The sequence below is a fragment of the Conger conger genome, chromosome 7 (genome assembly GCF_963514075.1).
Source record: "Conger conger chromosome 7, fConCon1.1, whole genome shotgun sequence".
Taxonomy (NCBI): Eukaryota; Metazoa; Chordata; class Actinopteri; order Anguilliformes; family Congridae; genus Conger; species Conger conger.
The window spans coordinates 2,170,090-2,185,089 of record NC_083766.1 but is presented as its reverse complement, the minus strand read 5'-3'; the positions used below and the strand labels follow the sequence as shown (position 1 = coordinate 2,185,089).

At 48.1% G+C, this 15,000-nt stretch overlaps 1 protein-coding gene across 2 annotated transcripts in view; it reads right to left on the bottom strand.

Annotated features, from left to right (window-relative positions):
* Positions 1-15,000, bottom strand: part of LOC133132416 (serine/threonine-protein kinase PAK 3) — a 37,106-nt gene that overhangs the window by 14,575 nt on the left and 7,531 nt on the right. For both annotated transcript variants that reach the window (XM_061247858.1, XM_061247859.1), the window contains exons 2-5: positions 4,404-4,597; positions 2,441-2,541; positions 1,628-1,781; positions 509-546 (exon numbers count right to left, since the gene is read on the bottom strand). In XM_061247858.1, coding sequence (XP_061103842.1) covers positions 509-546; positions 1,628-1,781; positions 2,441-2,541; positions 4,404-4,575 — 465 coding nt within the window. In that variant the 5' untranslated portion in view covers positions 4,576-4,597. The remainder of the gene's footprint in view (positions 1-508; positions 547-1,627; positions 1,782-2,440; positions 2,542-4,403; positions 4,598-15,000) is intronic.

Genomic DNA, 15,000 nt, shown 5'->3' with positions numbered 1-15,000 from the left:
CAGTGTGAGGGGAGAGTGTGGCTGTTTGTGGGGCCTGGAGATCTTCCTTTCCTCTTCCAATCCTCTGTTTCTGTCTCTGTCTTTAAGTACTCATGTCAGTGTCTGCCATACTTGTAGAAACTACATTTTAACTAAACTTTAAGAATTAAACTTGTAAAAACTACATTTGAACCAAACTTAAGACTGAACTGAACAATGCCAAAGACCATAGCTGGTCAGTAGGGATCCTGCTTGTTTTTTCGCCCCACTAAAACGCTGCTGACAGATAAGTGTAGTGTATGCTCCTGGTTATATTCTCCCTGGTCACCTCACCAATGGCCAGCCAAAAGCCACATCATTTAAATCATATCCCCGAGACAAGCAACGCTGTAATATTCACACTCTTTCCGTGATAGACAAAACATTTATCATGAAGTGGTGCTGATGCTCTAAAATATGATGGATAAAATACAAAGGAAAAGGCTAAATGTGTTGAAGTGCCTTTAGAGTTACTAAATGAAACACTTACCAGAGTGTTAGCTGCAATGTAGCCATGTGCTGATTTATCTGAAAAACAAAGGAACATGTACAGTAAATAAATAAATAAAATATCTGTTGATAATGTCATCTATGAGGCGTTATATCTATCATAATCTAGTGTAGAGAGAGCTGTTTTGTTTCCCTAGACAAATAAGCCAAAAAAGAACATTTTATATGAATAACTTTTGCACACATTTATCCAATTTTGTTCATCATTCACTGCATTTGGTGCATAAAAGCCGACTTTGCAAAAAGGCATTAGATTGCTATTGACTTTATACATCAATTTTCCCAATGGATTAACAAAAGCCCTGCTTTCCCCTGCTGCTGGGAGGTAATGCACAAATCATACACATTATTACAGTGAATGTCTAGGTTTCGCCCAACCTTTCGCCAGTATTTAGCATCGACTTACACGACTCATTTCAGCTTGGTACCTAAGCAAGACGCTTTAACACAGATTACAACCATCAGCTCTGCAGGCAAAACACTTCCTCATTTCTGAAGAACTACCATGGGCGGGTAATTAGAATTTACAGACAGCTTTGGAGATGGACAGCCTCTCGCTCCACCAAGCTTAGCTACTCTGGAGAAGACATGAACAACAACATTGTCCGATGTGACAGACAAGGCTTCATATGTACCAGTTTGTAGAAGCATATGGAAGCCTGCTGCCCATTATAGTCTTCAGTAAAGCAGGTACCTGGATCGCTCTGCAGGTAGAGAGCTGTCTGAGAGTGCATTTAAATCAGGAGGAGACGGCTACTCTTCTACTGTCTCAGAAAAAAGGTATGAAAAGGTACAAAAGCTTGCCGCTGGGGTGATACCTGATAGGTACATAAAAGTATACCCCTTGCCAGTGGATTCATGATTAATCTGTTATTTTTTTGTTTGTAAAAGGTACTGATTCCTACCCAAAAGAACAGTATTTTACCTCTCAGGGTACAGTTGTGAAACATGTCCCTTAATGAACAAAAAAGTTCCTCCACTGTACCCTTATGATCAAGATAACAGTTCATTTTTGGGTGGAATTCCCCTTTAAAACACACTAAAGCTGTCGGCTCTGTGGGCGAAACGGAGACACCCCGGAAGGCGTTCGGGGCCTGACCTCCAGAGGTGAAGCTCATGTACTTCTGGTTGTTGACCGTCTCTTTGGAGTCGTAGAACTTCAGCACGTCCAGGACGGCCTGGGGGTTCTTCTTCTGCTCCAGCTTGGTGATGTTGGAGGTCTGCAGCAGCCGGGCCCACTGCTCAGGGATACCCTGGGGAGGGGGGGAAGAACAGACCTCCGTATCAGCACTGAGGCTAGGGGTTGAGAACAGACCTCCATATCAACACTGAGGCTAGGGGAGAAGAACAGACCTCCATATCAACACTGAGGCTAGGGGAGAAGAACAGACCTCCATATCAACACTGAGGCTAGGGACCGCATTCACTCACTATGACATCTCACTGCTGATTGTATGATATGACTTAATTTACACAGCGGAATCCAACTGTATGAAATAAATATTTTATTTTAAGTTTTTAAACTCGTACATGTGATATTGAATTCACACGTGAAAAGCCAACGACAAGTGAAACTGTCCAGTTCACAATTTTTAAGATGAGAAATGTTAAATTCTCATTGTGAATAGCCAAATTGTGCAAGTATTTTTTCCATAAGCGAGCCAACTTGACAGTGCGCAGCCAGGAACACTGTGAATCCCCCAGTGGGCATCCAGGCATGAAGTTCCCCATCCCCTTCATCTGAACACAACAATGCTGGACCAGACAGGTGAACTAAAGGCAGCAGACAGCCCTTTCTGTTTGCTCTGGGCCTTGTATCACACAGTGGCCGTTGTGCAGAAATACTGGGCCTGTTGGTGATATTGCACCACATCGGTGTTTCGTTCCGGTGCATTCCGGAGCAATAACTCACCGTGAACTCTCCCGTTACGGCGTCGAAGCCGACGTGTATCGTGTGCTCGAAGTCGGACGGCAGGGAGATTTCCGGTCGTTCCTTCTCCTTCTTCTTATTGGCTGCGGAGAGTACAGAGGCAACGGATGGTGAACCAGAGGATTTCAGCGCAGAGCAGATCACAACTCCTGCACTTCACTCCAATAGTCTCTAACGTTCGCATCGGACTATTCAAACAAACGAATACATACTGTTTGGTTTACTTAAGAAAACTATTACTGCTGAGGTTTGGAAAGGCTTCTAATTGATAAAAGGAAGCAAGGAGGGAGTATTTAGCGAGAGTGGGTTTGTTTTGCATCTTATTTGCCAAGGGCTAATTTTCACAAAAAGCAATTTTTCAACGGGCGCTACGCACACAGCTGAGTTTAAAAGCTGCATTTAGTCACACAAGTTTTATCTTCATATCAGTTATTTTTAATTAAAACTCCCCCTGCCTCTCCTGTTGGTATGGCAGCAGGATGGCCGGGTAAAGGGGGGAGTGGGGTTTGAGTCAAGGGGTCAACCTGTAGCCTAGTGGCTAAGGTACATGACTGGGGCAGCCTGTGGCCTAGTGGCTAAGGTACATGACTGGGGCAGCCTGTAGCCTAGTGGCTAAGGTACATGACTGGGGCAGCCTGTAGCCTAGTGGCTAAGGTACATGACTGGGGCAGCCTGTAGCCTAGTGGCTAAGGTACATGACTGGGGCAGCCTGTAGCCTAGTGGCTAAGGTACATGACTGGGTCAACCTGTAGCCTAGTGGCTAAGGTACATGACTGGGGCAGTCTGTAGCCTAGTGGCTAAGGTACATGACTGGGGCAGTCTGTAGCCTAGTGGCTAAGGTACATGACTGGGGCAGCCTGTAGCCTAGTGGCTAAGGTACATGACTGGGGCAGCCTGTAGCCTAGTGGCTAAGGTACATGACTGGGGCAGCCTGTAGCCTAGTGGCTAAGGTACATGACTGGGGCAGCCTGTAGCCTAGTGGCTAAGGTACATGACTGGGGCAGCCTGTAGCCTAGTGGCTAAGGTACATGACTGGGGCAGCCTGTAGCCTAGTGGCTAAGGTACATGACTGGGGCAGCCTATAGCCTAGTGGCTAAGGTACATGACTGGGGCAGCCTGTAGCCTAGTGGCTAAGGTACATGACTGGGGCAGTCTGTAGCCTAGTGGCTAAGGTACATGACTGGGGCAGCCTGTAGCCTAGTGGCTAAGGTACATGACTGGGGCAGCCTGTGGCCTAGTGGCTAAGGTACATGACTGGGGCAGTCTGTAGCCTAGTGGCTAAGGTACATGACTGGGGCAGCCTGTAGCCTAGTGGTTTAGGGGGAATGGGGGTAGGGTTTAGGGGAATGGGGGGAGGGTTTAAGGGGGAATGGGGGTAGGGTTTGAGGGGGAATGGGGGGTAGGATTTGAGGGGGAATGGGGGGAGGGTTTAAGGGGGAATGGGGGTAGGGTTTAGGGGGGAATGGGGAGAGGGTTTAGGGGGGAATGGGGAGAGGGTTTAGGGGGGAATGGGGGTAGGGTTTGAGGGGGGAATGGGGGTTGGGTTTAGGGGGGAATGGGGAGGGTTTAGGGGGAATGGGGGTAGGGTTTGAGGGGGAATGGGGGGAGGGTTTGAGGGGGGATGGGGGGAGGGTTTAGGGGGGAATGGGGAGAGGGTTTAAGGGGGAATGGGGGTAGGGTTTGAGGGGGAATGGGGGGAGGGTTTAGGGGGGAATGGGGGTAGGGTTTAGGGGGGAATGGGGGTAGGGTTTAGGGGGAATGGGGGGAGGGTTTAGGGGGAATGGGGGGAGGGTTTAGGGGGAATGGGGGGAGGGTTTAGGGGGGAATGGGGGGAGGGTTTAGGGGGGAATGGGGGTAGGGTTTGAGGGGAATGGGGGGAGGGTTTAGGGGGGAATGTGGGTAGGGTTTGAGGGGAATGGGGGAGGGTGGCAGGAGAGGTTCTCACTCTTGTCTCCTCCAGGAAAGATGGAGCGCAGACGGGCCTTCTTGTTCTTCTCTTCGGGAGCCATTGGGAGCGGTTTGGAGCCGTGGTTGACCGATGAGGAGTCCCTGTTGCTGCTGTTCATTCTCAGAGGCGGCGCCGGAGGCTTCTCCCCAGTATCCACACTATTGGACATCTTCAGCAGCGCTCGCACTGTCCTGCAACCACAGAGGAAGAAGAACAACCCCAGATCAGAACACCATTCTCCGCCAGGATCTGACGATCGCAAAGGGACAAACTGCGGCTGTTTCGCGAGAACAGGAACAACTGTAATGCCGTAACGTATGTTTCAGTGGACATACTGAACTGGCATGCCTGAATATTCATACCTCGCTCATTTTAAAAGTGGAATTAAACGCTTGATTAAAGACGATTGCTTTCCGATGCGTAAGCTCTAAGAGCCGTGCTCTCCCTGGGTGCTCCTTCCAGTCAGGCCGACCCAGGGCTCATTCCGGCCGCTTAGTCCCTCTCCTCACACACTATCCTTGTGTCCTCTCCTCATTCTTCAGCTCCACAAAATGGAGGTCGCAAGGCAAGGTTTGCGAGGAAGAGATATGAGGACAGAGGAATCAAGGAAACGTGTATTAGGCAAATGGAACGTCCCTTGTTTCGGTCAAGTGTCCGTTTTAGGCAGAGGGGGAGAGGGGGGCCTACGGGTTGATCATTTACACGTCACACGTTCCAAATAAATTTGTGAAGGCTTCGCTTGAGCCTCCTCGTTCATCCACGGAGCGTTTAGCAGATTACTCTGCCCTCAGAGGGGCGGCGGACCTTGATCGATTTCCAGGTCAGGCGAGGACCACGGAGATGAGAACGGATAAAATAAGCGACTGGAACGAGCCCTCGAGTCTCGGGGTGCGTGAGCAAATTTCGTCCAGACACACCCTGAGCATCGGCGAGGCACGCGGTGTCCATACCCCGTTCCCCGGAGCGCAGTACAGCACAGCGTCCAATATCTCCTCCTCTCAGAGGCCCGGGAAAGAGCAGGTCCAGTTTGATCTCACGGGCTCACTATATCCTGTAATCTCCTCCGCTTAAATCTTCAATTTCCTGCCATCTGCAGCTCTTTTAACTTCCACCCCCCCCCCCCCCCCCCCCCTCCAAAAAAAAACGAGAGGAGATTTATCGGAGGAGAGGCTTCAAGCCGCAGATTTGTGGGTTCGTTTCTCACGCAGAGCTCCGCGCCCTTCGGCGCGGACTTTAATCAAAATGGCCGCCGAGGCTTTACCGTGTGACACGTGAAATATGCGCTGTTCGGGTTCCCTCTGGAAAGGGCCTCTGCCGTTTAAATAAATAATATGAAACTCAGCGTGGCCGACGCACCTGCAAGAGTAGAGTGTGAGAACTCTGCTACGATCACGATTTATCACATGAGCAAAGTGTGATATTGTAACACCTTCATCCAAATGTATTACGTGAGCCAAGCGTAGCATCTTAACACGTTTATTCGAAGCCCACGGGCAGTCAGATGTGTTCCCGGCGTGTCTCGCCACTTTTCAGTAGCTCTTGGCATTCTGCATTTCACACAAAACAAACACAAATACACAGGCACACTATACACACAGTCACACATTTACTCAACCGGCGGTGAAGTGAATATCAAATATCCGTGTCTCTCTTTGAAACCTCATCATATGAATGTACGTTGGTTGGTATGCTGGAAAGTAATTGATTTGCACACTCTCTCCAATGTGTATACAGAGGGGCCCAACAGCCTGAGGCCGAGTCATGTGTTCATTATTTAACAAGGATTATTACACGGCTTTGTTGAACGCCCGATTCTGATTGGTCGCTTCAGGCATTCTATGGACTGAAATTTGCTCTGGGTAAGACTGCTTTACCTCACCCATAGACAGCAGAGCGCTTTAATAACAACACTTTTCATATCACTGGGCCAAAAGATGTGCGGTTCATTTTCAAATTTGAAAACTCAGGACACCCGGTGTCAAAAAATTTTGTAACTACCACTTATGTACTAGTCCTTGACAGGCCTGGGTCAAATACTTAATGCTTTCGGATTCAAATACTTTTTCTACACTTTACCAAGCTTGTGTGGCGTATGGGAACCCATACAACCTGCACTCTCAAAAAGCAAAAAGTGTTCTGGCCCTCGAGGTCGGCTCAACCGCAGCAGGCGAGTTGAATCAAGCGAAGAAAAGTATTTGAATCCAGAACAATTACGCACTTGACCCAGGTCTGGCCCTTGATGAATAATGAAAGCAGTCGTTCCTTGGCGTGGCGGTCCCCGCTGCGCGGCGTGGGCTGAGCGGAGTCGGAGGCCTTCGGTGGCAGATTGAGAGGCCGCTCCCCGTGCCTCCTCCTTCCTCACTCATCCTTCCGACGCTCTCTAAATTATGGATGCGCACAGCGGCACAGCCTGGCGTGGGATTCGATTGTTTACACCCCGCAGTCTCCCGCTTCCACAGCGCGGCCGGCAGGAGAGGCTCTGGCGTCTGGAAACTTTTCACTTTTACACGTCTCTTACAGCCGCCACGAAGTTCAAAATACGTTACTTTTGCCAGCCCCAAATGACAAGTTTTCCTCAAAGTTCTGACTGCACCCGAACACTGCAAACTGAAACTAAAGAGATTACGTGGAACTGTATTAAAACTAACTTCACCAACTTAAACTTAATTTCTTCACTGTGTAAATATGTATTTCCCTTGTTTATTTTGGACTGCAGTTCCGTGTGAATACAGGGCATTACTCAGTCCAGGGTCTGTACCAGGATATACAAGACAAACTGGAAAGGCTTATTTGCTTAACCTCCCCGAGAGAGCAGAAATGATTAAAATGTCCGAACATGTGGAGCAGCGTGTGGGCGTAAGGCCGCGTGTTTGTTTAGGGGCTCAGTTCAGCCCTGGTCCTGGAGAGCCACAGGGTGTGCTGGCTTTCGTTTTCAGACCCGAGACCCAAGAATCAAAGTGAGGTGAGCTAAGAAACGACGAAAGCCAGCACGCCCTGCGGCTCTCCAGGACCAGGGTCTCTGGCCCCTGGTTTAGGGGCTCTCTCCCCGGCCTGTGGGGTGTGGGGCTCCAGGGTAAGACAGTGTGTGTTCAGGTGCTCGCCGCCTGTCCTGGGTGTGTCCGCGCTGGGATCCCTCCTCTGGGCCCTGTGCTCCCCTCCGCTCTGCCTGGGCGGGGCAGAACGGTCCAGAGGGAGGGGGCTGTCTGCTGTGCTCCGAAGGAAACATGAGTCAAAATATTTGTGGGTTTTCTGCTTGTACACTACGCCTGATGGAATGACAACAATCTACCAAATGTGTGGAGGATATCGATGAGCTTCCTCTTTCATTCATGAGAATCGGTGAGAGAGAGAGAAGCTCTGACGTGGACAACAGAGGAGCCTGGTCGCGCTCCACACGCCAGACACAAACGAAAGGGGGTCGAATGCGATCGGTCTAATGTTCACATTTTCACACACCAGTTCCAATGGAGACAGCTAGTTGGGAATCAGAGAAGCTGGGGGTGGAATGAGAGAGAGAAAAAGAAAGAAAGAGGGACAGGGAGAGAGAGAGGGGGAGAGAAAGAGAGAGAGGGAGAGAGAGATAATCCACCCCCTGAGCACTTCCTGGCCACCAAACAAAAGAAAGAACAGTGCCAGTATGACTCTGATGTATCTGTACGGCTGGGTAATATGTACATATCATGAAGTATTCTGTTCACGCTTGAAGCTTGCTGCGTGCGTCTGTATGTGTCTGTGTGTCTATGTGAGTCCATGTCTGTCTGTTTGTGTCAGTGTGTCGATGTGAGTCTGTGTGTGTCTGTTTGTGTCAGTGTGTCTATATGCGTTTGTATGTGTCTGCATGTGTCAGTGTGTCTATGTGAGTCCGTGTCTGTCTGTTTGTGTCAGTGTGTCGATGTGAGTCTGTGTGTGTCTGTTTGTGTCAGTGTGTCTCTATGCGTTTGTATGTGTCTGCATGTGTCAGTGTGTCTATGTGAGTCCGTGTGGGTCTGCCTGTGTCAGTGTGTCTGTGTGAGTCCGTGTCTGTCTGTTTGTGTCAGTGTGTCTGTGTGTTTGTAATAATAATAATGATCATATGCAGATAAACACCACTCTATCCACAAAATTCGTATCTATTCTATGTTGGCAATGAATCTGCCGTGGTCTCATATCATAAGCCCCCCCCCCCCCCCCCCCTCCCCCCCATTTCATCACAGGCTCTCCCATGAGGCATGGAGACAACATGGCAGTATTAAACCCCCCCCCCCCCCCCCCGGTATAAACCTGCAGTATTCCCTCAGATGGTGCTGTAACTTCCTTTGCATTGATTTCTACTTATGTGGCTATTTTTACAGCGATGCTGAAAATGCCTGTTCCTAAAAGCAGTATAAACTGCTAAAATTAAAGAATAAATCTCATTTTCACTCATCCAAATGCATTTAATACATTATTAATTCATCATATATTTGATTTCATTCAATATAAACAAGGCCTATTTTATGTGTATTTAACTGTAATATGCCTTTTTAAATTTTCAAACTATTGAAATGTCATTAGTGTTTTTAATATTGAATATTGAAATGTGACTAGTATTGTTAAACAATTTCCTCATATACAGTAACATAGAGCATGTATTTTTTTGTCAATACGTGTCAACACTACAATGCGGAATCTACAATACCCAAATCAGCGTCACAATATATATCCTCTACAGTGCAGTAATACAGGATAATCCTCTGAGTGCAACAGAATAGCCTTTGTCCAAAGCTCAGTATCACAACAAATTATCTTCTCCAAAGCAGCAGAAAATCACACAGAATATCTGCAGTGACACTCCGCAGAACATAATCCTGAGTATCACAATAGCACCCTCCTTAGTGTCCTCAGAACTCCACGCTGAACGCTGCTATTGGTGAACGTGGCAACTCATCATCCCTCTCCACCAATCAGACTCCAGCTCCAGTACTGTCTGGATGGTTTGAGCTGAGCTCGCTCGCTAAGAAAGAATAGATTCCATTTTTGGATCGGCACCAAAAAGCACCCTTTCTGAGAGGTTGAATGAGGGGATATGAGACCACGCTCGCTGGTAATTAGCTTTCTGGGACCTGTCTGCGGTCGAAGACAAAATGGTTCCATTAGGAACCTGTGCTTCCATAGAAGAACCCTGTCTAGTTAAAGGGTTCTTTGTCAGGTAAAATGCGTTCTTTCTTTGTCTGTGAGCTTTCAGACCTCACACCTGTGACAGAGGGTTCCATAAAGAATGAAAAAGGGTTTCTCTGCGGAGACAAGCCAAAGAACCTTTTTGTCTGAGAGTGTAGGACGAATGGTTTTATTGAAACGTGGAGGGCGGCCTGTAGCGTAGTGGTTTAGGTAAATGACCGGGACACGCAAGGTCGGTGGTTTGATCCCCGGTCAAGCCACGATAAGATCCGCACAGCCCTTGAGCAAGGCCCTTAACCCTGCATTGCTCCAGGGGAGGATTTTCTCCTGCTTAATCTAATCAACTGTACGTCACTCTGGGTAAGAGCGTCTGCCAAATGCAATTAATGTAATGGAATTAATGTGGAAAACAATGACGGCAGGAGGTCAAAGCGGGATAGCTGACTTCGAAATATGCTGGTTTATGCTGGTTTAGCATGGTGGACATGCTGGTGTATGCTGGTTTAGCATGGTGGACATGCTGGTTTAGCATGGTCAATATGCTGGTTTATGCTGGTTTAGCATGGTGGACATGCTGGTTTATGCTGGTTTAGCATGGTGGATATGCTGGTTTACGTTGGTTTAGCAGGGCTGATATGCTGGTTTATGCCGGTTTAGCAGGGCTAATATGCTAGTTTAGCAGGGCTGATATGCTAGTTTAGCAGGGCTGATATGCTGGTTTATGCCAGTTTAGCAGGGCTGATATACTGGTTTAGCATGGCTGATATGCTGGTTTAGCAGGGCTGATATGCTAGTTTAGCATGGCTGATATGCTGGTTTAGCAGGGCTGATATACTGGTTTAGCATGGCTGATATGCTGGTTTAGCAGGGCTGATGTGCTGGTTTAGCAGGGCTGATATGCTAGTTTAGCAGGGCTGATATGCTAGTTTAGCAGGGCTGATATGCTAGTTTAGCAGGGCTGATATGCAGGTTTAGCAGGGCTGATGTGCTGGTTTAGCATGGCTGATATGGTCTTTAGTAGTACAGGATTAAGATGCACGGCCCTACTGCCTGAGTATCTCAGTGAGCCCCGAGCCGTATCTACACCAGCCTGGCTGACACTAATTCCATGTTTAATATGCCGCTGCTACAATCTGCCCTTTCCCTATGTCTCCCAGCACTGACGCATCGATTATGTGTACAAGCGTTTGGACAGTCGCACGATTTTAAAAAGCTGTGATTCCTACACGCTTCACTTGGCCCTCAGGTTAAGGCTGACAGTCTGCACTTCAATCTGAACGTGGTATTTTAGTGTAATATGCTGACCTCAACCTTCAGTGCAAAATAAGTCAGTCTTAAAATGACCTAGCCATACTGCCACACAGATTCATTATATTGCATCTTTTCTTTAGCAGGAAATGCTTCTCACTCGATTTGATCATTACTGTCATAACCTGACAGGAAAAAAACAGGTCTGAACCCCCCCAAAAAAGGCCAGCAGTGGGGTACAGTCTGGTATAATCCTTGGTGAATGCTGTTCACAACCATTTTAGCTGTGCCTGGTTAACTGTGCAATGCCAACAGCATTGCGCTGCATTCTGGGTACTGAAGTTAACCAGGAAAAGCACATAGGAGTGTAATTCTCTGTTCCAACTTCGCTCTTTGAATAAGTTGGCATTGTCAATACATTTCCAATACATTAATAAGAACCCACTTAAAAAGGAGGTACAATAAGACGTGAGGCGCGTGTCTAAAGCAGCGGACTTTGACGCAGGCACCTGCTCACTGCAGTTACACACCTGTTCACTGCAGTTACACACCTGCTCACTGCAGTTACACACCTGTTCACTGCAGTTACACACCTGCTCACTGCTCTTACACACCTGCTCACTGCAGTTACACACCTGTTCACTGCAGTTACACACCTGTTCACTGCAGTTACACACCTGCTCACTGCAGTTACACACCTGTTCACTGCAGTTACACACCTGCTCACTGCTCTTACACACCTGCTCACTGCAGTTACACACCTGTTCCGAGGTTGGGCAGCACACGTGGAGGAGCGTAATTGGCTCGTCGCTCCGAGGGGGGGGGGGACTTGGCAGGGGCTGCAGGATCGGCGTGTGCAGGAGGGCCCTGAACGCACGGTCCCAGGGCTCTCAGACCATGCGGATTATACGAAGACTCTAAAATCCCGAATCTCCGGGGTGACGGGGGCCACATCCACGGCAACATGGGGGATTGGAATAAACGGGGTACAATTGGCCACCAAATTGGGAGAAAAGGGGAGAAATCTGAAGCTGAGGTGCACTGAGGACATGGCCCTGGGCTTGGCGTACAGTATTCCTCAGAGGGGCTCGCTGCTGAGGAACCTCACGTTACACACCTCTAATAACTCCCAGACTGCGTGGTTAAGGGACGTTGTGCTTTAACAGTCAGCTTCTTTCCGCTTGACTGGGCTCGCAGGCCGAAGCCGGGCACAGTACCATAAGACATCCTGACGGAGACGGGCACGTTTGCCCGAAACCCGGAAAGCGGAGACACCCAGAGACGGCGTTCCCAGCAGCGCAGCGCATTCCCGTTTTCTCCCAGACCTAATTTATGCGCACCGGAAAAGCGGCCATTTAAATCCACTTTCATTAAGATCAGGCAGCACTGCCGACATCCAGTTAGATTTGAACATCAGACGCAGGGAGGGCCTTAGAAAGACTTTAATCTTGAATCCAGATCTCTCCTGCAGGCTGGCCACAGAACGTCCCCCCTCCCCCCACTGATGATATGCAGGGCTGAGGGTGAGGCAGGGATGTCACATCAACGGCTGGGCTGGGGCGGGATTGGGGGGGGGGGCAGCACTGGTGGCAGTGAGTGATGACTTGGGCCCCCCCACCCCCCTCGGTGATTCAGGTAACAGCATAGCTCCAGTACGCACTGTCCAATAACAGCGTTGCTCCAGTACGGACTGTCCAATAACAGCACAGCACCAGTATCCACTGTCCAATAACAGCTGAGCCCCAGTATGCACTGTCCAATAACAGCTGAGCCCCAGTATGCACTGTCCAATAACAGCTGAGCCCCAGTATGCACTGTTCAATAACAGCTGAGCCCCAGTATGCACTGTCCAATGACAGCGTTGCTCCAGTACGCACTGTCCAATAAGAACATAGCCCCAGTACGCACTGTCCAATAACAGCACAGCCCCAGTATGCACTGTCCAATAACAGCTGAGCCCCAGTATGCACTGTCCAATAACAGCTGAGCCCCAGTATGCACTGTCCAATAACAGCTGAGCCCCAGTACGCACTGTCCAATAACAGCTGAGCCCCAGTATGCACTGTACCTTTGTGGTAGAGAGCTGTTTGTAGCACAAAGGTACAAACAAAAATGTTATTCCTAGCTGTGCTGCTTCTGTAGTCTTGAGTCCTTAACCAGAGTTGGTACCCCTGCTGAACAAAAGGCAGTTGTTTTTGCTGGTTTCATTATCACTGTTATTGTACGTTTTTGTATCAAATAGAAGAAGAGACACAGGGGGACCTCTGAGATTTGGGCTGCAGATGTCAGCAGGGTACTGAAAAGATGAGGCAGGGCTGCTTTTGGCTTCAGACCACATCCAGCTCACAAGGGAGCCTTTAAGTAGGACAGTGCCAGCGAAAGGCCAATCACAAGATGAGCCAAATACAATCATCCAGTGAACCGGGTCTCCCCACTGCAACCACAACCTCCAGGCACAACGCCTATTTATAATATCTCCACTCCCTTCTGTCTCTCATGTGGCGAATAAATATATATTCATAAATATATCTATATATATATATAAATATATTCATGGATCCTACTTGATTGAAATTTGTATTTTGTGGCATTTCAGACAATTATCAGCAAAATTTGTCTTGATTGACATTGCCTGTGGACCTTGTAAGTGTAAATTTGTCTTGTAGTTGTAAGTCGGGACCGAACTAAACGTTTGCTTGTGCCAACATTGCTAGACTGTTACGAATCAAAGTAGAGCAAATGTAATATCCCTGAGCTGGAATTCAGTTAAAAATAATATACCAGTACAGTACTTTTCTGACTTTCTTATTTTCTACAGTACTTGAATTGTACAAAATGGGTCTTTGCTTTAAAGCTATCGGAGCGACAAATGTAAATTTCTATTTTCAATACTTTATCCTTGTGTGTCTGCTTTACTGGAGCGGGCGTGACCGATAGAACACTTTTTAAGGTGTTTTAATGAACCCTGCGGCGCATCGGAGGGTTAGCTCCACTGCGCAGGACACACAAGAGCCTCCAGGTTCAGTTTGTGGCAGGAAACCTCACTAATCACTTCACCGCGTGGAACAGCAGCCATTTCACGTGCATTACTTTTATAACGTTTCCACATGCAGGACGGTAGAAGAGGAATGAAGGACATGACTTGAGCAGTTGCCTGTGTGATATTAGTTTCAGTGGCTCTGATATCTGCACCAGCTGGACTGGGTTAAGCACTATGAGATCAGGCATGTTATCTGGACAACAATATTGATCCTATTATTGTTCTTCCATACACAGGGGATTTGCCTGTTTGCCTATTGTATATACCCATGTGTAAATGGTTTGTAAAAAAACCAAACAAACAAGAAACACATATGGAGCATACAGAAAACACAAAATAAGTGTTATAGACCTGGCATCTTACATGACTTGACTCATTTTTTTTTACATATTAGGCATTTCAAAATTCTCTCTATGTATAAAAGGGGCCATGATTGTGTAAAAATAAACATGTTTTCTATGTTTCATTTACCAACACCTACTAATCAACATATGATTTTCACCAAGCTTTTGCATAGGGAGTGTGAAGGGAGACGTCAAAATGATGCTGATGTTTTGCATAATTTATGAGACTGTTCCAGATTTATTCCAGCTCTTATCTCAAGGCTCCTGTCCAATAATCTGACATGTTTACATCACAACGTGGCCGGTTTAATGACTCAGCGAGTGTAATTCTATAACACAGACCGCGGAGATTCCTCTTTGTGAAAGGATGTTGCAGTGCACTGGGTCCCTGGCCATGGCCTGTCAGTATGCTGGCTCTGTTTCAGACGTGGTCGTGTGGCGGAGGGGAAACAAAAGGATTGTGGGTTTTAGAGTTCCATCGGAGGATTGCGCTCCCGGAGATAATTACAGCAGAACAGACCGGGCTACTGAGCCAGGGACAGTCAACCAGGTGTGAGCGGGAAGGAGGGGGGCGGGGGTGTTAATCTGTCTCTCCTCAGGGGGTCCTCCACCAGAATATGAGGGGGAAAAAACAAGGTCATTTCATTCAAACCCACAGCACTGAGGAGAAATTAATCACTGCAGCCCCCAACATGCCCGCCTGGAACCGTCGAGTTCCCCTTCTGGCACAGAGCACTGCAGGACAGGGGGGAACAAAGGGGGCTGGATCCTGAGGCACCTGTCCTCAGAGTCATGGGCAGGGTCGTTTAAAACGGACTCAAATCAG